The sequence below is a fragment of the Heteronotia binoei genome, chromosome 5 (assembly GCF_032191835.1).
Source record: "Heteronotia binoei isolate CCM8104 ecotype False Entrance Well chromosome 5, APGP_CSIRO_Hbin_v1, whole genome shotgun sequence".
NCBI classification, from domain to species: domain Eukaryota; kingdom Metazoa; phylum Chordata; class Lepidosauria; order Squamata; family Gekkonidae; genus Heteronotia; species Heteronotia binoei.
In genome coordinates this window covers 40362626-40388688 of record NC_083227.1, presented here as the reverse complement: position 1 = coordinate 40388688, position 26063 = coordinate 40362626, and the positions used below count along the sequence as shown (strand labels likewise).

At 41.7% G+C, this 26063-nt stretch overlaps 1 protein-coding gene across 1 annotated transcript; it reads left to right on the top strand.

Moving 5' to 3' along the window:
- The first annotated feature begins 1210 nt into the window (after positions 1-1210).
- Positions 1211-26063, top strand: LOC132571974 (zinc finger protein RFP-like). Its single transcript, XM_060238766.1, has 8 exons — positions 1211-1473; positions 2963-3399; positions 4735-4830; positions 7850-8080; positions 19444-19466; positions 20447-20565; positions 21561-21590; positions 25552-26063. The coding sequence occupies exons 2-8, from the start codon at positions 2977-2979 to the stop codon at positions 26061-26063; spliced, it is 1434 nt and encodes a 477-aa protein (XP_060094749.1). The 5' UTR covers positions 1211-1473; positions 2963-2976.

Here is a 26063-nt window from a genome sequence, read left to right as displayed (position 1 = left end):
GAAAACAGCAGCCCCTAAGAAAACCATTTGCCTTTTCCCTGAGATAAGCCCCTTGCTGAGTCCAGCAATCAGTAAAATTCTGACTTTGAGGCTTCAGCTTCGCACAGAACATACATGTCCTGTCCCCTGTGCTCTAATGGAAGTCAGACTCTATTTTGTTTGCTTATTCTCCCACACTGCATCAGGTTGGCAAATTCCTGGAGATATTGGGGGTGGGGTGTGCAACCTTTGGGAAGGTGAGGTTCATGGAGGGGCTGCACCTCAATGTGATTTAGTGCCATAGGCCCTGACCTCCAAGGCAGCCATTTTCTCCATGGGAATTAATCTCTGTAAGCTGGAGATCAGTTATAATTCTGGGGAATTTCCAGGTCCTACCTGGAGGCTGGCAACCTTCACCTGGCCCTCATCCATCCCATTACCTTATCCAGAAACCTATTCAGGACGTCTCTGACATAGCTGTTAAGGACAAATAGAGCTGGGAGTCGAACAAGATCCCATCAAAACCATAGTTGGTCCAGGCAACAAGCAGGCAAAGTCCATACCCAGACAAATCTCTTACAGATTATTATTTTTTAGTTAGAGTGTGTTTTAAATTTGCCTTTGGAACATCTGCCCCATACCCACCTTTCTGTTGTTTGGATCTTTTTCAGGAAAAATTATGCCCAAATAAATTTCCTTCAAACGTATTAACATTGGTGTTGGTCCAAAAATATCCCCCCACCCCGCAAAATTCAGTCCACTAGCGCGTTTTATTAGGACCAACCCAATGATACCCAAAACATTGTGCATGCTTCTGATTTCACCAGAACTTTTCCTCAGGTTGGTAGTCACAATTTATTTTTTTTAAAAAGGTTTTGGGGAAAATGCTCCAGGGCATGATGATGAGTCCTGTTCAAGCCTACACTGTGTGTCAGATGCAGACCCAGCTTTTTTGTGCACTCCATACATAAATATATGATATTAGCTTTCACTGAATCAGACTTAAGTCAGTATTGTCTACTCAGACTGGCAGTGGCTCTCCAGGGTCTCAGGCGGAGTTCTTTAACACCCTCAACCACCAGATTTTTTAACTGGCTATATCAGGGGATTGAATGCCAACAAGATGCCACAGCCCCTCCCTCAGACACAAACAAACCCCAGCAAACGTCTCTGTAAACCAGCCAGCCTCAAACAGCGCATAGAAAATAACTGGCAGTCAATGTATTAATTTAGGAGGTACCAACTCCTCTGCAATTATCACCCCACAGCAATTCCTCGCAACTGTTAGCTTTGCACCTGAGGACTCAATTAGAGAACTGCCGCTGGTCGGAAAAGCAGCCAATGAAGTGCTTGGGCGGCAGGAGTGGGAGGAACGAACTCGGCTCTCGGATCGGCGCAGTAGTTCAAGTTAGGCTGTTGGTGGACTTTCTGCTTTGGGCAGCTTTAGGAAGAGCAGACAAGAAACGGATCCGTCTGCGAGCTGAGGACCCTACCGTAAGCGTGGAAAACGTTCTACGGTGTGGACGGTGGAAGCTTGGAATTGGTTATGAAGGGTTGGAGAGAGGGAAGCAATAAGTTAAGGAAGAAGCAGCATGGGATGCAATAAGAAGAAACATGGGATGGATGTTGGTGCGTGGAGGGTGGGTGGAGTTATTTTAGTAGTGAGGGCGGCAGTGAGAGATCCTCCCCCCCTTTCGTCTCAAATTTGGTGAAAAATGCAAAGAAGATTGTTATCTAGTAGTTGATAGGACCCAAGGTAGAAGTTTTGGCTTTTCAAAGATAGGGCTTTTTTCTGAATGTATGGCAGACCAAACTACCTTTCACATCTTAGTCTGTGGAGTTACTGATAAAGGAACATACATATTTTCTTGTTTTTTAAATAAGGTGGTGGGTGAGGACTACTGGTAGGGTGCAGTTTAGGGCCACCCAACTGAATGAAACCACGTGTTTTGGCCTGCCCCAATCTTATGCAGCAGGCTTCTTTTGTAGAGAAAGCCCAGCAGAAACTCATTTGCATGTTAGGCCACACCCCTGACACCAAGCCAACCAGAACTGCGTTCATGTGCATTCCTGCTAAAAAAAAAAAAAAAAAAAGCCCTGCTATGCAGACATAATTAGGAGCAAGGCATGTAAGCCCAGTAGAATTTACTTCTGGTGCCTATAGTTGGCCCACCACAGTTCAGCCTTATACTGAATCAGAGTCTTGGTTCATCAGTCAGTATTGTCCCTACTCAGACCAGCAGCAGTTCTCCAGGGTCTCAGGTGGAGGTCTTTCACATCAACTCCTACCTAATCCTTTCAACTGGAGAATCCAGGGATTGAATCTGGGACCTTCTGCATGCCAAGCAAATGCTCTGCCACTGACCCACGGCCCCTCCCAGCCCCGTAGCTAGGGGCCACAGGGGGAAGGGGCCATGGAGGAGGGGCTGCAGGGTGAGAGTAGGAAGCTGGAGAGTCTGGGGCTGTCCCTCTCCCTTTTGTGTGATTTAAATAACATGGGAGGGGCTTGCAGGAGCACCCACCACCCCTCATGCATGATTTGAATTATGCAGGGGAGAGGGGGAAAGGAGTGGCCCCAGGATGGGAGTGAGCCCCCCCCCCCCAAAAAAAACCTGTTAGGGGGCCAGGCCCAGTGGGCTCTTTGTTAGCTATGGGCCTGGGCCCTCCCTAAAATAATAATGATGGAATAATGATCTTCAAAGTTCACATTAATATATACTTTTTTTCAGGAGTGTGGAGGGTTAAGCTTGACATCCTTCAACAATATGGTTGACCTTTTGTTGAACGCAATGAGGTCTGCAAAAATTCAAGGAAAACCATCCACACATCTTGCATCACCAACAATGGAAATGTGCTTCCCTCTTTTCCCTCTTCGGGCCTTTTAATCTGATCTTTCCTTGGGCAGCCACTTTTTTAGAAGAGAAACTTCTACTGTTGTGAGCATGAAAAATGAAACTAAAACTTTGTCCCTCTGCTTTATCAGAAAAAAGACACTGAATGGCTGCTCCAGATCCAGAAAAAAATCTCCAGAATGAAGCCACGTGTTCCATCTGCCTGGATTATTTTCAGGATCCGGTGATGGTCATAGACTGTGGGCATAATTTCTGTCGAAACTGCATCGCACAGTGCCACAATGGGTCCATTTTCAGACTCCTCATCTGCCCACAGTGCAGAAAGCCCTTTCCTTTGAAAAACCTTCACCCCAACAGGCATCTGTGGAACATTGTGGAACTTGCCAAACAGTTCAGCAAGAGACGGGCAAATGAAACTGGCGACCAGAAGCTGTGTGAGAAACACCTGGAGCCGCTAAAACTGTTCTGTGAACATGACCAGACTTCCATTTGTGTGGTGTGTGACAGGTCCGTGGCACATAAGAAACACAATGTGGTTCCCATAGAAGAGGCTGCTCAGGTTTACAAGGTAATGAAGCGGTTTATGGGGAAATGCCTCCATTTCTGGGTTCTAGAAGGAAGATCAGTCAAAAAGGAAACATGATGAATTTGAAAAGGGCCAGTGAGGGGTAAGCCAGCTTTCTATAAATGAAGTCCTGTTCTATGGAAGTTCCCTTGTGAGAGGGATATCTTGGAAGAATTGGAAGTATGTCTGATTTAACTGCTTCCTGCTAATGCTAAATGAAAGGGGATGGAGTGTGACTAGACTTGTACTGGCTCTTCCCATACTTCCCACCCCCCCAATTATATTTTTCATATATAAAGTTTCTCAATTTTATCCACTTTTAGGTAGGTTTAGATGATAAACGATACTGCAGTTTTGTTCCTAGAGTTCCTGAGGTATAATTTGGTCCTTAAAAAGCAGCCCTTTGCCTAGTGCACAGTGTCGGGGGAGGGGACTAAAAGCTTCCCAAATGACAGAAACAGGACCTGTAGCTTTAAGAAACAAATGTTGCTAGGCAGCTGCAGCAGTATTGTCATCCTTCAAATTTTGATTTCTGTCAAGTTACCAAAAATGTTATTTCTGTCTCTTTTTTTTGTCCCTATCAGTTTTATTAGAGCTGATGGAAAACAGTATTTTTGATTGAGGAAATTGTGCTGTGGAGAGGGAGTGTTTACCTCTTGCCCCGATCTATAGTAGGTACTCTGCATTCCTCTAGTGGAGAATGTTCCTCCTTCACTATGCCATTGCCATAGAACCTCCACTTGTTAAAGGAGATAACCTGGAGTAACTCTTCACATAAGAACATAAGAGAAGCAAAGTTGGATCAGGCCAATGACCCAGCCAGTCCAACACTCTGTGTCACACAGTGACCAAGAAAACCAGGCACCATCAGGAGATCCATCAGTGGGGCCAGGACACTAGAAGTCCTCCCACTGTCCCCCCCCCCCAAAAAGCAACAGGAATACAGAGCATCACTGCCCCAGGCAGAGAGTTCCAACAATACGCTGTGGCTAATAGCCACTGATGGACCTCTGCTCCATATGTTTATCTAATCCCCTCTTGAAGCTGTGTATGCTTGCAGCTGCCACCACCTCCTGTGGCAGTAAATTCCATGTGCTAATCACCCTTTGGGTGAAGAAGTACTTCCTTTTATCACCTGCCTGCTTCCTCTCCCGCATTCATAGACATTCCCTTATTCTTATGTAAAGGGATCAGTTGCACTTGTGTTTTTTCTCCATTGTATGCTGCAGTAGATGGGACTATAAATATGGATTCTTTGTTTACAGTAGCTGGCCAAATATGTGAAAAAATAAAATTATTTGTTGGTCTTAATTTTTAAGTGCATTTATATTTTTTTAGGATAAATTGCATCACTATTTGCAGATGCTGAAAGAAGAAAAAGGAAAGATTTTGTCACTTAAATTGGATGTAGAGAAGCCAAGCCAAGATCTGTTGGTAGGTGCCTTGATCATTTGTACGGAGTACAGTCAGGGAGTTAACAAGTGGGGGACATGTAAATTCTTGGGGGCATCTCATTTCCCCCTAACCCACTATTTCTTCTTTCCCTTATACTGCCCACTTGTTTCTTTCTCACCCACAAGATAACTTGCCTTGATTTTCCCTCCCATCTTCATCTCTCATTTCCCTTCCTCAGGCAACCTTTATCCAGGACAACTCTGTACAAGTTGCTTGGTGTCAGCCAAGCTGGGTTCTTTAGTATGATGGGGCACCTGAAAAGACTTGTGGGCAGCACCTCACTTCCCCCTGTACCCTTTCAGCATACTATTTCTTCCCTCACTGCTTCTGGCAGCATCATAACATGTTTGCTTGGCTTCCTTCTCTCCTTTCCACCCACTAACTGATCCATCCTTTATCTGCCCTCTCCATCTTCAGCTGCCCTGTGAAGTAGGTTACAATGAGAGAGTGTGACTGGCTCAAGGTCACTCGGCAAGCTTAAATGGTGGAGTGGGGATTTGAACCTGGGTCTCCCAGATCCTAATCTGGAACTCTAACCACTACACCAGCTGACTTTCACAAAGTGATTGCTGTTGAACAATAGCAAGCAACCAGTCTTGGGGGTGAATCACGCAAGTCATGTTGTACCAAGTTACCTGATGGTTGCTGCCAGGCCTGGCTCCAATGAGTTCTCCCCCAAAGGCCAAAGCAGTCCAGGAAAGGGCCCTGGCCCTCCTCCTGCCTTTCACTGATAAAAACCAAGACTTGAAACCTGGCAATATTTGTGTTACCTAGCAGTGGCCACTGAGTACATGCATTTGTTAAAGCTGTTTCTGTCATATGGACATATGAAGCTGCCTTATACCTGAATCAGACCCTTGGTCCATCAAAGTCAGTATTGTCTACTCAGACTGGCAGCGGCTCTCCAGGGTCTCAAGCTGAGGTTTTTCACACCTATTTGCCTGGACCCTTTTTTGGAGATGCCAGGGATTGAACCTGGGACCTTATGCTTACCAAGCAGATGCTCTACCACTGAGCCACCATTCCTCCCCTGTCATTTTGGAAAGTTTTTATTTTATTTATTTATTTTATAATTTCTATCCCGCCCTTCCCAACAAGTGGCTCAGGGCGGCTCACAGCACATTTTGTTTTAATTTTAGATTTTTTTTCTGCAAACCTGAGGCTTTTCTCAGGTTTGTAGAAATATCTGTCTTGTCCATCTATTGCTCCACTCTTTTGATTTACGTAAGTATTCACTGATAGAGCCATGTAGAGAATTAGATATCAGTAAGTGAGAGCCCACGAGTACTTGTGGGAGGGACATCATTTCCCTCTCCCCTACTATTTCCTCTTTCCCTTCTCTGAAAGCCCCCTTTCCTACTTCTTTCTCTTCTTCCCACCAAGCAGCCAACCTACCTTTATCTGTTCCCCCTCCCCATATTCAGTTTTCCCTTTCACCCCTGGCAGCCTTTACCTAGGAAAACTGACCAAGTTCTTTGGTGCAAGCTACTGGACCAGGCCTACTTGGATGATAGGGAGTAACTCAAGGACTTGTGGAGGGGCACCTTCTTTCACTTTATCCCTCTCTCCACATTATTTCCCCTTTTCCTCTTAGCAATCTCCGTATCCTCTCCTTTCTCTGCCTTATTGTCTCGTTCTCAGCAATTCACCAACCTACCTTTTATCTGCTTCCTGTTTTCAGCTACATTGATTTATTTCCTTTATTTATACTCTGTCTTTTTCCACTGTGGGGACCAAGGCATCTTGCATTATTCTCTCCTCCTTTTTATCCTCACAACAGTCCTGTGAGGTAGGTTAGGCTGAAAATACATGACTGGTCCAAAGTAACACAGTGAGCAAGATGAGAATTCGAATCTGGGACACCCACAATACCACATTGACTTTCATAGGTTGTGTTGGACAGCAACAAGCAGCTGGGCCTAGTTCAGTCATACAAATAAGATGGTATCAAGTAATCCAGTGGTTGCTGTCAGGCCTAGAGTGGCAACAGAGATCTGCCCCCCCCCCCCCCCCCCCCGGAGAAAATGACTGCTTTGGAGAGTGGTATCTTGGAGGTGTATCCTGCTGAGCTCCCTCTCCACCCCAGACTCCACTTCAAAATCTCCGGGAATTTCTTACCCTGGAGCTGGCAAACCTAGTCAGGCCTGAAACCCATGAACCCTCCATCAAAGGCCAACACAGCCTTGGAAATGACCCTGCCCTCCCCTTTTTGTTCACAGAAATCTAGTCTGGAAAGTTGTGGTTGCCAAGCAACAGTCACTGAGGGCTTCTGTGTCTTAAAGCTACAGGTCCACCTTATTATTTGATTTTGTTTTGTTTTTTAAAGAAACTGTTTTAAAAAAATTCCAGATTTTTCTGCAGACCTGGAATCCTTAAAGTAGTGGTATGTCTGAGACCACCTAATGAGTCCACAGCTTGGTTGGGATTTGAATCCAAATGTCACAGCCTCTTGTAAGGTCAGCACACTGTCTAGACAAGCAGACATCACAACATTGAGTCCCATGAATTTAGGCTGTGATGACACTATATTGCTAGGCTGTTTATTGCTGGTAACTGACTGCTAGATGCTCCTACCCATGACATGGAGGAAGACAGAACTGGCTCTGATGAGGAATAGCAGCTGCAGCCCCTCCCTCTTTCCACAGATATTTGAACAAATACTGAAACATAGAAGAGTGGTAAAATAATTAGAAAAATTAGAACAAAGAAAATTTAGCTTTCTTCTTCCTACCTCCCCCACCTCCATTCCACTTTTTCAATGACTTTTGGAATGGCACCAGGGGATGATACACCTGGCTTCCGTGTCACAGGCACTGTCCAGTTGGTGTCTGTAATGCTAGAGCAAAGGCTGTCTGCACAGTTTCTGTTCAGAGGAAACAGTGAGTTGCTAACAATAAGTTGAGTGAGATGTGAGCAGGAGCTCAGCAGTTCCTCTGGGAATATCAGACTCGTGTTTCCAATTTGTTTGTTTTTTTACACTGTTCTCTGTTCATAACAGAAAGACACAGCTGCTGAGAGGCAGAAATTATTATCAGAGTTTCAACAGCTTCATGAGTTTCTTGAGAAACACAAGCAGCATTTATTGTCCCAAGTGGATGAGGTGGAAAAAGAAGTTGAGAGAAAAAAGATGGGAGATACAGCAAAATTTTCTGATGAGATTTCCCGTCTTGGGGCCCTAATCCAGGAGCTTGAGGAGAAGTGCCAGGAGCACCCAGGTGGGTTCCTCCAGGTAAGATGTTGATGTAGTTTTTGTGTGCATTCTGTTTTTGTGCAGTAAATGTGATCTCATTTCCCATTTGTTATACACACTCTGTCACTTCTGTCAAGTAGTGCCTTATTGTGGGAAATAACATTCTTAGTGCAGTTTGTTATACCCCCAAAAATATTTCCCCCCCAAAATATTCTGTTTATATAGTACATTTTTATCCCATCCTTCCTCCATTAAGCTGCGGGCAGTGTACTATGATTCTCCCTTCATCTAACTTCACAACAACCCTGTGAGGCAGGTTAGGCTGAGAGAGAATGACTGGCCCAGGGTCACCCAGTGAGTTTAATGGTAAGCAGGGATTTCAAACCAGGTTTCTCTGGACTCTGAATTGCATCCAGCATCACCAAATATTATTGCACTGTAATAATAGTTGCAGCTGAATTTCCCTATATGACTATCCGGTTGTGAATGATTTGCTGTTGCACATATTTAGATCCCTGGCCAGAAGCTCCAGAGTTTGCAGAAATCCCAAGAAAGCGATATGCAGGATCCAGGTTTGCTTACAAAGAGATTTTAATAACAGTGATCGAACTTACAGAAAGCTTCCATCCACTGGGTCTCAAACGCCCCTACGCAGCAAAACTAACTAAAACTCAAGGCAAGATGCACAGCTAAAATTAAATATTTTATAACCTACCGTATTTTTCGCACCATTAGGCACTCTGGAGGATAGGACGCACCTTCCTCCTGGGGGGCGATCCGCTGCCTCTTCCTCCGATCCGGCGCTTCCTCCGTGCCTACTTGCCTGGCTCCATCTTCTTCGGGCAAGCACTGGGATCGCTCCACGTCGCCCCAGCGCTTCGCAAGCGCCGGTTGCGGAGGGGGCAGCGTGCTTCCTACTTCCCTGTGTGCCTGCCTTCAGCTGTGATGTTTAAAGCAAGCGCTGGAATCGGAGGGGGGAGGGAGCGATCCCAACGCTTGCTTTAAACATCACAGCTGAAGGCAGGCACACAGTGAAGTAGGAAGCACACTGCCCTCGCCACAGCCGGCGCTCGCAAAGCGCTGCGTTTGCAGAGGGGGCGGGTGCTTCCTACTTGCTTGTGTTCCTGCGTTCAGCTGTGATGTTTAAAGCAAGCACTGGGATCGGAGGGGGGAGGGAGCGATCCCAGCGCTTGCTTTAAACATCACAGCTGAAGGCAGGGACACAGGCAAGTAGGAAGCACGCTGCCCCCTCCGCAGCCAGCGCTTGCAAAGCGCTGGGGCCACGTGGAGCGATCCCAGCGCTTGCCTGAAGAAGATGGAGCCAGGCAGGCAGGCGCGGAGAAGCGCCGGATCGGAGGAAGAGGCAGCAGATCGCCCCCCCCGAAGGTACGTACCTTCGGACTATAAGACGCACACACTTTCCCCCCCACTTTTTTGGGGGGGAAAAGTGCGTCTTATAGTCCGAAAAATACGGTAATTGCTGGCTATAAGTTAAGCTATCAGAGCTAAGCCATATTTTGCAACTGGTTTCTCAGTAGCGTAGGGCAACAGGTCAGGTTTCTAAATAAAAACTGAGGAGAGTGTGAATGAAAATATTCTCTTAGGAGCAACCTGCCAGCCATCCTCCCAAGCGACTCAGATACTTCGCAAAGCCAAAATGGAATTACAGAGGGCATACTGCACAATATTGCCATATTCACAATATATGGATGCAGTCCTGGTTGCACTAGCTATGGCACTAGAAGTTCAATGATGATTTTATATCTGAAAGGAAATCCCTCTCTAGAGTGAATCCTTTTGTTATTGTTAAGTCGCACAGTCAAGTCCAACTCCTTGCGACCCCATGGATAAAGTCATGCCAAGCCTTCCTGTCTTCCACCATCCTCCGAAGTCTGCTCGGATTCATGTTAGTTACCTCAGTAACACTGTCCAGCCATCTCATCTTTTGCCGTCCCCTTCTTCTTTTGCCTTCTGTCTTTACCAGCATCAGGATCTTCTCCAGTGAGTGCTCCCTTCTCATTTGGTGGCCAAAGTATTTGAGCTTCAGCTTCAGCATCTGACCTTCCAGGGAACAGTCTGGGTTGATTTCCCTTAGGACTGACTGATTTGATCTTGCAGTCCGAGGGACTCTCAAGATTTTTCTCCAGCAGGCTTCCAGTTTCGGCAACCCGATTTGAGGAGCAACTCGGACCAGCGCGTCCAGAGCCGGTTCTCAATCGAGCTGTTGAGGGATCTCTCTCTTTGGGAGACCTGACTCTGGGACCCAGGAAGGGTCCCGGAAGGCAAACAGCTGAGCTGTGGATCGAGGTTGACGGCGGCGTCTGTCTCCCGATCCCAGCTCGCTGCGAGCCTCGCTGCCCTGATCGCTATTTTTAAATGGCTCTGGGGTTGACTACCGGACTTCTTTTCTTCTTTTCCTCACCCAACGCTTCTGTATGAGTTGGACAAGCTGCATCACCATTATGAAGATTGTAAGTTTTCTTTCTTTTTAATACTGAGTCCTGAGGCACTGCTTCGTCAAACAGGGGAAGCGGAGAGCTGGGACTGAAGCGGAACGTAGATAGAGGCAAAGGCTGAGAAAGGGGGAGGGGAAGCTCTCTCTCTTTCTCTTTCAAGGCTTCCAAAAGTTCCTGCCTAACCTGGTGATTTCTATAACCCTAGCATGACAAATATGAATTACACCAGTTTCTAAATATAGAAAAGACTTGATGGTGAAATTGAATTGACTTGGTTTAATCCTTTTTCTGGAGAAAGACTTGGCTTTTGGAAAGTTGTTTGTAGTATATATGAATGAGAATGACAGCTGGTATAAGAAGCAATTTGAAGTTTATGTTGAAGTGCTCTGAACAAATTTATGTGAGTTTTAAATTGACATTCAAATTCTCATGAGTTTTGTATACTGGATTATAAAATACAGCTATACTGCTGGCTGATGGAAGAATATCTATGGAAACTTTCAAAATGGACTGCAAACCCCTGATGGTGGATATTATGGATATAGCCCTCCAATTTTGGTCTTATTTTTATATGGTTTGATTATTCTTGACTTTTTATTTTTATATATTCATTTTCCCCTTTTATTCTTTTTTCCATACCATATTTGGATTTTTTCATTCTTTTATTTTTATCCTGGGAACATCTGGAATGCTGTATTCTGGTTTATTTTATTCTTTCTTTTTTTAAGATATTTGTTTAATTTTTAATGTTTGTCTCTACTTGCGGATTATAAATGGGGCATCCAGCCCTGGATTACAATCTATAACCTGGAGCTGTTGGATGAGTTTGTTAAGACTTGGACTTTATTGAACTAGCATTGTTAGAAAAGACGTCACAGCAAACTGTTTCTGTTTCAATGAGTTGAGCTGTTTTGGCTAGGTGGCACTAAAGATGTTGTACTAAAAAGATTTTGTTTAACGTAAGTTTTATCATTGTTTTGGGTTTGGTAAATTGTGGTTAGATGTTAAAAGATCACCATATAATATTGGTATTGTCTGACAGACACTAGCTTATCTAATATAAATAGGAGCACTGAGTTCCAAAACAAATCCTCTAAGAGGCAACACATGGAATTTGTGGTCGTGAGTGCAAATATATTAATGATGGAAAATAAAGCTGTGCCTGGCTTTAAAGAAACAATAAAAAAAAGATAATCGAGAAGGTAAAACACCAATCCCTTCACCTAGCTCTTTGTCTGGCCCAAGGAAGTTTACAACCAGGCAGGGAGATATGAAAGAGATGCAAAATACTCTACGAACTGCCATAGCGCAGTTAACTGGCAAAGTAGATAACATAGGAGAACAGATGGCAGAGATTAAACAAGAACTAGAGAACAGAAAACAGACAGCAGAGACTAATAAAGCCCTAAAGCTACTGGATATACAGGTGTCGGACAATACACAAAAGATGGAACAACTGGGAAAAGAATAGAATTTTCATGACACCAGACTTCTACAGTTGGAAATAGATAGAGCAGCCTATATGGTGAGGTTTCAAAATCTACCAGAAGAAAAAACTAAAGATCTACAGAAAATATTAAGTGAGGCCTTGGCAGAAATTCTAAGGTGACTCCTGAAAGGATGGAAGAAGAGTTTGATCAAGTTAAACGAGTGCCATCAAGCTTTACGAGACGTAACAAATTGCCTAGCAAAATTCATTTGAAACTTATAAGAAAGAAGACCAGAGATGATATTTTGAAGCAAGCAAGAGACAAACCAGTGACGATAGCAGGAAATTTAGTGAAAATTTTAAGAAAGATACCATGGCCAGTGAGACAAAAGAGGAGAGAATATCAAACTTTGACAAGCTTTCTGAGAGAAAGAGATATACCCTACACATGGCTAAGCTGGAAAGTTTAATCTTTACCTATGTAGATATAGGATAAATTCTATCTTTAAAACTCAGAATTTTCTGGATACAGCGAAAGAAAAAGAGGGGAAAGGAAGGAAGAGGAAGAAGAAGGCTCTGATGAAGAGGATCTGAACGAACCACGGAAATATCCGACAAGACTACAGACTAAAAAAGATAAAGATAGTAATAAGAAAAATCCATCATGGTATCAATAATCTCTATTAATGTGAACAGACTTAATTCTCCTGTAAAAAGGAGGAAGACCTTTAGATATTTGGCAAAATTGGAAATGGATATAATTTGTTTACAAGAAACCCATATCTTGGCTAAAGATCAACACCTTCTGAAAAATAAGAAACTTGGCAGTTTGTTTGTAGCAGCAGACATGAATAAAAAGAAAAGGGGTGTGGCAATTTATGCTAGGGATAAATTTAACCCACAATTACAGTATGCTTCTGAAGATGGAAGAATTCTTCTAGTGGAAATCATGGTAGACAATAAAAAAATCCTATTGACAAACATTTATGCCCCGAATGATCATCAGGAGAAATTTTTCCAAGATTTACATCTCAAATTGTCAAATTTGGAATATACAGAATACTGCATAGTAGGAGACTTTATTGTAGTTTCTGACAGACAACTGGACAAAAAAACAAATCACACTAAAATTAAGTCTTCAACTACCAACAAGTTTTTGGAAGTTAGTAGAAGAACTGGACCTGGTTGATGTAAGGAGAACAAGATACCCAAATTCGAAAGATTTTGCATACTATTCTGCCAGTCATCAAATGTGGTCAAGAATTGATATGTGTTGGCTTCCGGGTTTGGGTCATGAAGGATTGAGCTGCTTCTCAGGAGAGGAGAAGCCTCTGTTATGGGCAGAGAAGGTGATCCTAACGCCTGCTGCCTACTTCTCCCAGGCAGGGTGAAGGCCAAGACATGCATATTAAATTCTGAGGGGATTTACTTTGGCTGACGAAGAATTCCAGTGGGGTTCCTTTTTGGCTTTGAAGAGTCCCTGGAGAAGGATTGCATTCCAACATCTACAGAGGACTTCTGGGGTTATTAAATTGACATAAATTCACCAGGATTTAAAGCTTCTTTGGAACTGTTTAACATCTATCTTTGAAAAGAACAGTGTTCAAAAGGATAGCGACTTTAAAGGTAAAAGATCTTTATCACTCCAGGACTAAAATATGACTTATTTGAAATAAAGACAAAGGACTGAATCCAACGACATTATTTTAAAGTAAAGAACATAAAGGAGGGGGTAAATTTGGGACGAATGGAATTTAAGAAACAAGGTTAAAAGACAAAAAAACAACTTCTGTTTTGAATACCTGTGGTCGGGCCAGACAACCCCCTCCAAAACAGAACTGCTGACTTTATGGACGTCACAGGAAATGGCGTCATAGAAAGATCATGAGACTTCTCAGCCATCGAAAACGAGACTGTGGCAAGAAAGGAAGTAGCCATTAGAAGAAGGGAAAACTGCAAGCCTCCTAGCCCTCTCTAGGACCATAAATCATAGAGAAGTACCGGCGGCCATTAAGGGAAGGTCAAAAGTTTAAAAATTTCTAAAAAGAAAACGGGACTTTAAAAAATAGTGGAGCAGATATTATCATTAAAAGGTGAAATCTATTGGACTATATGTTTGGAACTAATTTTGGAGCACTCCAGGAGAATTTTTTTTTTTTAAGGGGCAGGAGAGCTGCGGATGGCATTTTGAAGAAAATAAAATTTTAAAAAATTAATATCTTGACTTAGGAGCCTCTGGGAATGATGATTTTGGGCTCATCTAAAAGGGCATGCTTTAATCTATAAGACTGTGTAATTGAAATTTGATTTGGTGAGGTCAACTTTAGAGCCTATTTTAGCAACGGGCAGGCAGTGATGTATGTGAATAAATCAGGAGCAAAACAGATTCGTATGAGGGCTAGGACACTTGAAGAAGCAAAAATGTCTAAATGGCAGGAGGCAATAGAAGCCATGGACGCAAGACTGGTAAAAGTAATAAAAGATTCAATAACAGAGAGTAAGAAGGAATTTTTCCAGTGCAGAGGCGGTTAAGAAAGAAATTAAAAAAGAAATTGAGGATCTCAGGAAAGACTCCCAAGAAGCATTAAAAAAAGTGCAGGAGGTAGAAGAAAAGGTGAAAGACCAAGACTTAAGAATTTACACGGTGGATTCCACTATAAAAAAAAATGCAGGAGAAAGCAGTACTACAAGATTGTAAACTAATGGAAAATCAGATATGTTTGAGAGGGGTGCCTGAATCTGATGAGACTGATTTAAGGACATATAAAATAAGAATCACTGCTGAGTTTTTGGGGATGATCCTGATGAAACCAGTTACATCTATGACTATATTTACCGGGTCAATTCAGTCTATGCCAGAAAAAAACAAACTACCAAGAGATGTGGTAGTAAGATTTGTGACAAGAGATATGTTGGGAAAGATTTTAAGCAAACAATTTGAAAATACACTGGAGGTGGATGGCAGTAGTGTAAGAATTATGAAAGAATTGCCAAGAAAAGTTATAAACGACAGGAGACTGTATAAAAAATTGACTGACAAGCTGAAAGAAAATGAAATGTGATGTAGATGGATACTTCCAGAGGGCTTAAGCTTTGAATACAAAGGAAAGAGACTTACAATAACAAGCACTCAAGTTTTTGGATGAACATAAGGAATTTGGGGGTACAGAATAAAAATAAAAAAACCATGATGGATTACAAATTAATATCTTGGAATGTAAATGGACTAAATTCACCACAAAAAAGAAGGGCAACTTTTCATTGGATTAGGAAACAAAAATGTAATATAATTTGCCTACAAGAAGTACACATCAAACAATTGGATTACAAATTTTTATGGAACAAACAACTGGGTGTGGAGTTTTATTCATTAGCTAAGGGGAAAAAAGGGGGTGTCGTCTTTTATGTTAAACAAGAATTAGACCCAAAATTGATTTTTAAGGACGATGATGGTAGATATATTGCGGTGGAAGTGATGTTGAACTACAAAAAAACTTTGTTATTGGGATTGTATGCCCCAAACGGAGCAAAAGACTCTTTCTTTAAAGACATTATGCAACAATTAGATCAAGTGACATATGAGCAAATCATGATAATGGGAGATTTTAATGGAACAGTTAAAATATTTTGGATAGATCTGGGGAAAAAAATAATGAAGGAAAATTACCAAAGTCATTTTTTGATTTAGTGAAACAAGAAAGTCTGGAAGATATATGGAGGGAATTTAACCCTAAAGAATGTGACTATACTTTTCAGCAAGGCATAATTCTTTCTCAAGAATTGATATGTTATGGATTCCAAAAGATCTTGGACTTATAACGAAAAAAATAGAGCTTCTTCCTAAAATAGGGGCAGACCACAATCCATTAATGTGGTCTGCAAAACCTGTGAAAAAGACCATAAGATGGTGGATAAATGAAGATTTGCTACAGAAAAAGGACGTAGTGGTATCTCTGGAAAAGGAGACTAAAGTTTTCTTTCAAATAAATGAAAAAGAGGACATTCAATTTCAAACTGTGTGGGATGCATATAAAGCAGTAATGAGGGGCATCCTAATTACACTGAACAATAAAGATAAAAGAGCCAAAGACAAACAAATGCTGGACATTCAGAAAGAGATTGGGAAAAAAGGAGAAGGAGCTTAAAAAGAGACCTGGAAAAAAGAAAATTATAAAGATTACAATATTACAAAGTCAATTGAGACATTTGTTAAACAAAAAAGTGGAATGGAATTTAAAAAGACTCCAACAGAAATCTTTTGAAGGAGCAAATAAGCCTGGGATGTAAGGATATTGTTTACTAGGAAGGAATTAAAAGAGAATTTTATAAATATAATGCCAAGTTGTTTTAATGCCAAAAGGTGGATAAGGGAAAAATTGACACATATTTACAGAAGGAAGGTAAAAGGACACTTGGTGATTTTTAACAATAGTTGAATTTTTGAGGAATAACAAATGGACTAAAGTAAAAAAACGAGATTATGTGAACATATATTTTTTTCAACTTATTCTTTTGATAAGGACTAAAAGATAAGAATGAAGATGGATTATAACTATATGTTTTTTCTTTTTTCTTTTTTCTTCTAGTTTTAAGATTTTTCTTATGAAGATTCTTTAATTGATAAAATTACCTTTTATTTTTAGCAATCTAATAAAAATACACAGTTGGGGGTCATGAAAAGGGGGGAAGGGAGGAGCAAAATGTAATTATTTGTACTAACTTTTAATAATAGCTGATGAGTATTATTATAATATATTGCAGAATAATAAAATTGGTTTAAAACAAGAATTGATATGTGTTGACTCTCTATAAACTTGGTTAAAGATTTAGTTGAGACAGAAATCCAAACAAGAGTTATATCAGATCATAGTCCTGTAATGGTAAAACTTAAAGACGCACAAATGAGAAGATCGTGGAGGTTAAATACTTCTATTTTAAAAGACAAAGACTTTCTTAAAGAACCCAAGGCTGAAATGGAATCCTTTTTTAAACAGAACATAACACTAGATGTCAAGATGCAAGTAGTTTGGGTCACTGCTAAAGCATGCTTCAGGGGCCTTGCAATCAGACATAGTGGAAAGGAAGGAAGGAGGGAAGGAAGGGAGAAGGAAAAAGAAATGAAAATTTTCACAAATTAATGTTCCAAGCACAAGAAGCTGAAAAGAATTTAAAAGTACAACTGACTAGACAGGAGTTCCAAAATAAGGTTAAAGAAACACAGCATCAACTTAATTTACTACTTACAGGGGAGACGGAGAAAAAAATTGAGATTTGCTAGACAAAACTTTTTTGAACATGCTAATAAACGAGGAAGGTGGTTGGCTTATAGAATGAGAAAAGAGAATGCCAAAAAAATAATACAAGTTTTGAAAGACAAGAATAACAAAGTGAAAGTTCAAAGACAGGAGATGTACCAAATTGTGGAACAATTTTATAAAAAATTATATGAAGACAAGCAAGCTCAAAAGGCAAATTGAGAAGAATACATTAGGCAAAATAATCTTAATAAATTTACAGAAGAACAACAAAAATTTTAAATGAACCAATAACGATAAGGGAAGTAGGACACGCATTGGCATCTCAAAAGAATGGTAAAGCTTTGGGTCCAGATGGTCTACCTGCCGAGTTCTATGAAGCTTATGAGGAGCACTTACTATTACCATTTAAACGTCTCCTTGAAAGGATTCAAGAGGAAGCCCAAATATCAGTTTCATGGCAAGAAGCTACAATATCCCTAACCTTTAAAGAAAATCTGTATAAGATGTTTTATAGATGGTACATAACTCCACAGAAATTGTGCAAGATGTATACTAACATGTCTAACAAATGTTGGAAATGCACTAAACATGTGGGTTCTTTTTATCATATGTGGTGGATATGTGAGGTGGTGAAAGACTATTGGAAAATGGTCCATGAACTATTACAGAAGATTCTGAAGACAGAGACACAGATTCAATTCAAACCAGAATTGTTTTTATTGAATATATATCCTGAGGATTACTCCAAAAAGACAAGACATTTGTTGGCACATATTAACACAGCAGCCAGGATTCTTTTGGCACAAAATTTCTGACGAAGAATATGACGATAGAACAAATCCAACTTATCCAACAAAAATCAGGGTTTCTGTATGAGAAAAAAATCAAATATTTAGGTGTATACATCTCAAACAAATGTAGCAGTTTAAAAATGGACAACTATGACAAACTACTCAAAGAAATTTAAAAAGATTTAGAAAAATGGCATGATTTGAATTTATCTCTAATGGGAAGAATAGCCTCAATAAAGATGAACATTTTTCCAAGACTGTTATTTTTATTCTAAACTATTCCAGTACTCTTAAATTGTGGGTTCTTTCAAGAATTGAATAGGATGGTCTCTAAATATATTTGGCAAAGCAAAAAACCAAGAATCAAACTGAAGATACTGCAAGACTCTAAATTGAGAGCAGGTATGGGCCTCCCAGTTGTATTATAAAGCTGCTGTGCTCCTGTGGGTAAGAGACTGGATATTATTGAATGACAAGAGACAATTGCTGTTAGAGGGACATGATCTTAATTTGGGTTGGCATGCGTATCTATGGTATCAAAGACTTGAAGGACATTCTTATTTTAAGAATAATTGGTTTTGGAAATCTTTGTACCACACATGGTCGTGGTTAAAACCGAGAATTTACTAGAAAATTCCAAGATGGGTATCCCCAGTGGAAGCATTCAATCCTCCAAATCTTTTAAAACTCAATCAGAGTTATAGATATGATGATCTGCTGAAAAAAGATAATCAACTGAAAACCAGAGAAGAATTAGAAAATATGGACATTAAAATGAGTTGGTGGTTGAGAATGCAAGTTGAATCTAGGTATGCTAAAGACAAGATAATAGATTTTAATACAGAACAGTATCCATTTGATAAAATCCTTCTTTGTCCTCAAGAAAAACTAATTTCTAAGCTATATGCTTATCTATTACAGATGAAGATGCAAGATGAGGTAGTAAAAGATTGCATGGTCCAATGGGCAGAAAACTTGGGTCATAACATCATGTTAGAAGAATGGGAGAGGCTGTGGAAACTCAACATTAAACTAACCATATCTTTAAAGGCAATATCAGGGGAAGCTTTCTGTCTCTATGCCCCATTGTTGGCTCTCCAGAGTAACTGGTAGACCACTTTGTGAGACAGAATGCTGAACTAGATGGATTATTGGTCTGATCCAGCAGAGCTCTTATTTTCTTTTGTCTTAATCCTTGGCATCTCTAGTTAAAAGGACCAGACAGTAAGTGATGTGAAATACCAATACCAATAGTTGCCCTGAGCCTGTAAGGGGAGGGTGGGATACAGATCTGATAAAATAAAATAAATTAAAAAAATAAATACCTGGGGTTCTAAAGAGTTGCTGCCAGTCTAAGTAGATAATAGTGACTTTGATGGATTAAGAGTCTGATTCAGTGTAAGGCAGCTTCACGTATTTAAATTGAAGGCACCTAAGCTTGTTCTGTTTCTCCTCTCTTCCCTGCCAGGATATTGGAAGTACTCTTAACAGGTATGATGCTTATTCTTCCTGACACCATTCTGCCATTTCAGGACTTGGAAGGTATAAGGAGCTAGAGGTGGCAATTCTTAAATGATGCATTTACATTTATGCCATGACTTTTTGAGTTGCCACCAATTGCCATGTTTCTGAAGGATAAGAGCTATACAACTGTTAGAATGCAGTTTTATTATATCAAGTATAGGGCCCTAGAAGGCTCTACATATTCAACCAGCTACTAAATTATCAGCATCAAATGAGCTTGTTACCTGTTGCAGAAGTTCAGGTGTAATGGGTTAACCCCATAACTTTTCCAGGGACAATCTTATAATCAAGATTCCATCATTATTAATGTAATTTTTTTTCCATATTCAGGCATGTACTTCATTTATTATGACCAAAAAGGAGAACTACTTGGAGCAAAGAACCTAAGTCCTCACTGGCAATATGCATGCGACATTAGTATCATGTGCAAATCAAATTCTCCCCCATATTTGAGTGTTTGGGCTGTACTGCAGATATTTCCAACACAAGTGATTGGCAGTAGGTGCCATCTGTTTCCATTCACCACTCAGGGAGTACTTACGGATGATTCCAGGAGTAATGATTCCTCCTCCCCCCCACCTTTTCCAAGTAGAGGGCACTGGGCTTTCCCTATCAGGGACCACCCCCTCCCTCCCTGCAAAAAAATGCTGTATTGCTGAAAGTCCAGGTTCTACTCCCACAGTGCGCAAGTGCATACTTCCCCTGAGTAGTGTAGTTCATTCTGAGTTCCATTGTGTGCTCAAAAGTAACTGCAGGTGTTAATTTGTATTAAGGGGGGGGGGAAGGGGGGCGGAATTAAGTCTGGTAACATGGACTAGCGTTCCCCCCTCAAGGCTATTAACATTGAGTCACTGAAAAAAGAAGTTGGTCTTTGAGGTGTTGAAATTTGTTTAAAGGGCTCAAATGCTGGGTGAACAAAATGTTTCCTTTCCTTTTTAAAACTCTAGATGTAAGGTGAACAAATTTCAGCCTCCTGCTGTACTTGATTGTTCTGACCTTAAGAGAAGACTCCATGTATTATCTAAGGAAAGTGAATCACTGCAGGAGGAATTGAATAAATTCAAAGGTAACAAGTGCATTTCTGAACTGAACTGCTGAGTTGCAAAGGTTGCTCCTGACCAGTGCTCCCTCTAAGCTCTGGAGCCTTGCGAGCAAAAATTCTGCTTTGTGAGGTACTCACATTAAAGTTGTGAGTGAGCAATTTGGTTACTGCATAAATTAGTTTGCTCTAGGGCCAACCTTCCTGATCTGAGACAAAAATGTGTGAGCCAGAGGCTAAAAAAATGGTGAGGGACACATTGCTTCTGAATTATTTTTTTAGGCTGTACCAAGATAATCTGGGGACGAGTGAAGCTTCAGTTATTTACCAGAGGTAGCTAAACCTTTGCTGTCTGCCCCAGCTTTGAGGTGAACCATTTGGCATCCTCATGCTGTGGGATCCAGCAAATGGCAGGGAAAGTCCAAGTGTAAAGCTTCTTTATTAGAAAGAAGGCATCCAGCCACCCGTCCTGCCTTTAAAATGGCCCTGCCTACTTTCTTGGAAGGCACAGTGAGCACCAGGAGAATGCCTGCAGGTGCTATGGTGGGCACTACATTGGGGATCACTGCCCTAAAGAACACTTAGGGAAGCCTTTAAGACAGCATGAAATATGATCCCTGAGCAGGGCTTTTTTTGTAGCAGGAACTTTTTTTGTAGCATATTAGGTCATACACCCCTGATGTAGCCAATCCTTCAAGAGCTTACAGGCTCTTAGTACAGGGCCTACTGTAAGCTTCAGGAGGATTGGCTACATCAGGAATGTGTGGCCTAATATGCAAAGGAGTTCCTGCTACAAAAAAAGCCCTGCCCCTAAGAACAAGTGGATTGCTGTAACTCACAAAATTGTTTATGTCATTTTATTTAATTATCCAGTTTTATGGGTATTATGGTAGTTTTGGTTTTGTCATTATCTCTTTTTTAAAAATGCTATAAATCTATTATTAAAATAGATACAAACGCACACAAGATATACTGTATTAATGACAAATTTTTCACCCATTTCTCTCCTTTTATTCCATTAGCAATACTGTCTGAACCAATATGGATTGAAGGTAAATGTCTACCATATTTGACTGTTCATATTTCACAGTTAAAACAGCATACCACCTTTTAAAGTTGTGTTTGAAAAGTGCATTTTCTTTGTAATTAAAACCTCCATCCTACTCCAGTCTTTTAAAAGTGGATTCCCTTTTGGTTTTTTGCTGGTCTGCTATTGGTTGAGGAATGGATATCTGTGACCGGTGAATGGTGTTTTGAGATTGTTATGCCCCAGGCTTGTTTATGGCTTGTTTTATTATTCATCACTGTTACTGGATTTTGTTATTCTATTGTATAGTTTTTACTCTGTAATTCCCTCCAAGCAGGTCTCTGTAGAGGCTGCTTATACAATTTCTATATAAAATAAGCAAGTAGGTGGAATCAGGGCACAGCAGCCACATTTGAATATGTAAATTTTTTAATCACCAATTTAATTGGCATTGCTGTCTTCCTTGTATTTACTGGAGGAACATGTGGGTATCGTGGTTTCTTTTGCTCCCCTGCACATGCAAGGAATCTGAGGAAACTATACTCTAAAGTCTACATCTAGTGTAGCTGTCAGGCTAGGACTGCAGAGACTCAAATACAGAGTCCAAATACAGACTTGACTACTTAGGGAAAACTAAGTAAATTACAGTTTTGGTGCTCACAATACAATGGTCCCTTAAATATTTAAAGGCCTTTGCCTTTGAATATATGAAAAACCAAAAAGTTCATATTTATATTATCCATGTCCTCACTGTGAGAATTAGACATGTGGCATTGTGATTGTGAGGGCCTCTTAAAGTGACACAGCAAAGGATCTCATCATGGCTGCTTCCATACCATGGTAATGTGTGCTGATGTGATTCTTGTGTGAAATTACCTTTATGATGTAGATTCCAGATAGTTAAGGCAGGGGTGTCAAACATGCAGCCTGCAGGACAGATCAGGCTCGCAAGCAACTCACTGTTGTCTGCTTCCTTCTCCCTCTCTTGCTTCCTTCGGCATCACAGTTTGCTTTGCCAGACACGCTCAATCTCACAGGAGCTACAGAGCAAAGCCTCTATTTTCTCCACTGGCTGAGGCTCCTCCCTTGGGGGAGGGAGCTTGCTTTGTCAGGCTCTCACAGTCACACAGCAGAGCTACTGAGCCAAGCCTCTCTTCCTTCTATTGGCTAAGGCTCTTCCCCCTCTTTGTCCCCTGGGGAGGAAGATAGGAGGGAGGGAAAGAGTGAGAGCTTCCTTTGCTCTGTTCCCTCAATCACACAGGAGAGATACAAAGCACTTTTAAGACCAACACAGTTTTATTCAAGGCATGAGCTTTTTGCCTTGCTACAGAGAGAGAGAGAGAGTTTGTGTTTTATTGGTTCATTATGTGAGGGCTCCCTTGAGTGTAACTGGGTTTGCCTCCCCCTTTTGACTGTATTCATGCCTTCATGATCCACTATTTCTCAGTAGGAAAGCAATATGAACTATTTAGATAAGGAATTACAACCAACAAGTGAGGTGAATTAGGCTAAGAGTATGTTTCCAAACCAAATTCACCCAACATGTTTCCTTTGTAGACTGAGGATTTTTAACCTAGGCTTCCCATATGAGTAGGCTAATACTGACCACTATACATTGCTGTCTCTGTATTCTTGCACTGCCTTTTAAGAGTTGTAGCTATTTCTCTGGGGAATACTGTAATTTTGTAGACAACACATAATCCTCAGTCTGTGTTATGGTGCCTTCACATGTTCTTGACCAGCACATGAAGCAACGTGTAACAAAAGCTTACAATGCCCAGCCCCTTCATGTTGTCCTCTGGATCTTAGGCTCAAAGCATTGACCATGAGATTTCTGTAATGAATGTCAATAAATCAAAAGTAGGTTTGCAACTTACAGATACACATCTGAGCAGCACCTGAACAGCGTACTCAAGATTGATACAGCACATTGTCTACAGTTTTTAATTCAGTAATTCAGAGCAAGGGGTGTCAGTTATCAGAGTCTGTTAAATAAACAAAATATTGCAAGAGTGCTTATCTTTTAAGCATGCTTTATTTTAAGTTTTAAAAAAAATTAATTATGTTTGTGTCCTTTATAAATTTTATATCTCTGGTACCTGGCATTACATTTTATGACACACATGGCCTGGCCTGGCAAGGTCTCATTTATGTCAGAACCGGCCCTCATAACAAATGAGTTTGACACCTCTGGGGGCAATATTTTTCTCACTCTTCATTTGTACCAGTGGTTTCCCTTTCACACTGGATGTTCATTGAAGGTCCCTCTTATTGTTTTCTCACATGACTGTGAGGATCCCCCCACCAACCCTGGTTTTTGTTTTTGGGAGGAGCATGGATAATGCAGAGCTGCACAGAAATAATGCAGTATCTTTTTCTTTTCTTTTTTTAACTTCTTGGAAACCTCCATGTATTTTCAGACTCCTAAGAAGATCCTCTCACCCCTCTCTAAAAGGCAGGCTGAGACCCAGTCAGTTGGTTGAAACATGGGAAATTTTTGGAGTGGAAGAGCCCATGTTGTAATCTGGCTCTTTCTGGATATAACAACCCCTCCTCCTTAGCCATGTGATAGCCGTGGGCTAATCACAATCTCTTAATCTAACCCACCTAATGGGTTGTTGAAGACAATAAGAAGGGAACAGCTATACATATTGCTCTGAGCTCCTTGGAGAAAAAGAAGAATATATAATAACAACAAAAAGTACCATGGGGGGCCTGACACTGCAAGATGAAAGCTGCAGGGCCGGCGCGTAGGAGTAGGCCAAGTAGGCGGGTGCCTCTTGGCCTAGGGGTGCCCCCTCTTCCTACACCTGCCGCCATCTGCCTCCCCATGCCACCACCTCCCTGTGCCCACCGCCGCCGTCCTCCGCCTGCAGCTGTCCACCTCCCCACGCTCCCCACCACCTCCCAGCACCTGCCACCGCCCATCACCTCACTGCTAGGGTTGCCAAGTCCAATTCAAAAAATATCTGGGGACTTTGGAGGTGGAGCCAAGAGCAAGGGTGTGACAAGCATAATTGAACTCCAAGAGAGTTCTGGCCATCACATTTAAAGGGACAGCACACCTTTTAAAATGCCTTCCTTCCATAGGAAATAATGAAGAATCTTCTTTTGCGGCTCATAGAATTGGACCTCCTGGTCCAATCATTTTGAAACTTGGGGGTATTTAGGGGAGAGGCACTAGATGCTATACTGAAATTTGGTGCCTCTACCTCAGAAAACAGCCCCCCCAGAGCCCCTGATACCTCCAGATCAATTCTCTATTACAGCCTATGAGAATCGATCTCCACATAGTGAATAATGAAGTGCCCAGCAGACATTTCCACCACCCCTTTCTAGCAACTCTGAAGCGAGGATTGGCATCTCTACTCACAAGTTGCTGCCAACTTCTTCAAAGTAACACAGACACACCATCCCAAGAGAAAGCCTTTCAATCGGAGACTGAAGCCTCTGGAGGTGGAAAGTCACATGGTAGCTGTGGGGGCGGGACTTCCCCCCACCAGCCAGCTGACTGGGAGCAGGAAGGAGCCTGGGAAAGCGGGAGAACCCCTGCTGGGACCTGAGGATTGGCAAGCCTACTCCCCGCACCCTCCGCCACCTCCCCCCACCTCCCCTCGCTGGCTGCCTCCCACCTCCCTGTACCCACCTTCCTGCGAGCTGGCCCTCTGCAAGCAGGGGAGGGCCGAGCCAAGCATGCGTGGTCCGAAGATGTCACTTTTTTTGTTTGTTTTCATAGTTTCATTTGTGTTGTTGTCAGCACATGCACAGACATTGCAGCATAACTTGGCTGGAATAACCACTTGCTTTGGGGTAATTTTTTCTGAAAACCAGGGAATTATTCCAAGCTCTCACATATATATGCCCTAGTTCTGGATGCCCTCTGTGAAGATTTTTCAGAGGGCCAACTATCACTATTAAATGTGACTGTCCAGAAAAGCTTTCAGGGCTTGGTTCTGTATCTGATTGTAACATTTGCTTCTTTACAGAGTATGTGGTGCTGGACCAAGGTACCGCTCATCCTCGATTTGTTGTGTCTGATAATCGGAGAATGGTAACATGGGGACCTTTTCGGCAGGAAGTGCCCTACAGCCCTGAGAGATTTGACCCAGCCCGCTGCATGCTTGGTTCTCATGGATTCTCATCAGGGAAACATCACTGGACAGTGAATGTGGAGGATGGAACTTTCTGGGCTGTAGGTGTGGCCCAAGAGTCTGTAAAAAGAAAAGGACAGTTCCATTTTGTGCCTCAGGAAGGGATTTGGGCTGTGGGCCTTCATAATGGTCAGTACAGAGCTCTGACTTCACCTCCTGACCTTTTGCTTCTAAATAGCCCCCTTAACAAGATCCAGGTTTGTCTGGATTATGAAGGAGGGACTGTAGCTTTCTGTGATGCTGAACAACAGCGTCAGTTCTATTGCTTTCCAGCAAACTTCGAGGGAGAAAAACTCTTTCCTTTCTTCCGTGTTGGGGACATGAAGACTACCCTTTTCCTTTGCTAA

What these genes read in the sequence shown, in the direction of transcription:
- LOC132571974 (XM_060238766.1), top strand. Translation starts at nt 2,977, where the DNA reads ATGGCTGCTCCAGATCCAGAAAAAAATCTCCAGAATGAAGCCACGTGT. An exon ending in AGCCAAGCCAAGATCTGTTG is followed by an intron (nt 4,831 to 7,849) that starts GTAGGTGCCTTG and finishes TGTTCATAACAG; the next exon opens with AAAGACACAGCTGCTGAGAG. An exon ending in TGAACCAATATGGATTGAAG is followed by an intron (nt 21,591 to 25,551) that starts GTAAATGTCTAC and finishes GCTTCTTTACAG; the next exon opens with AGTATGTGGTGCTGGACCAA.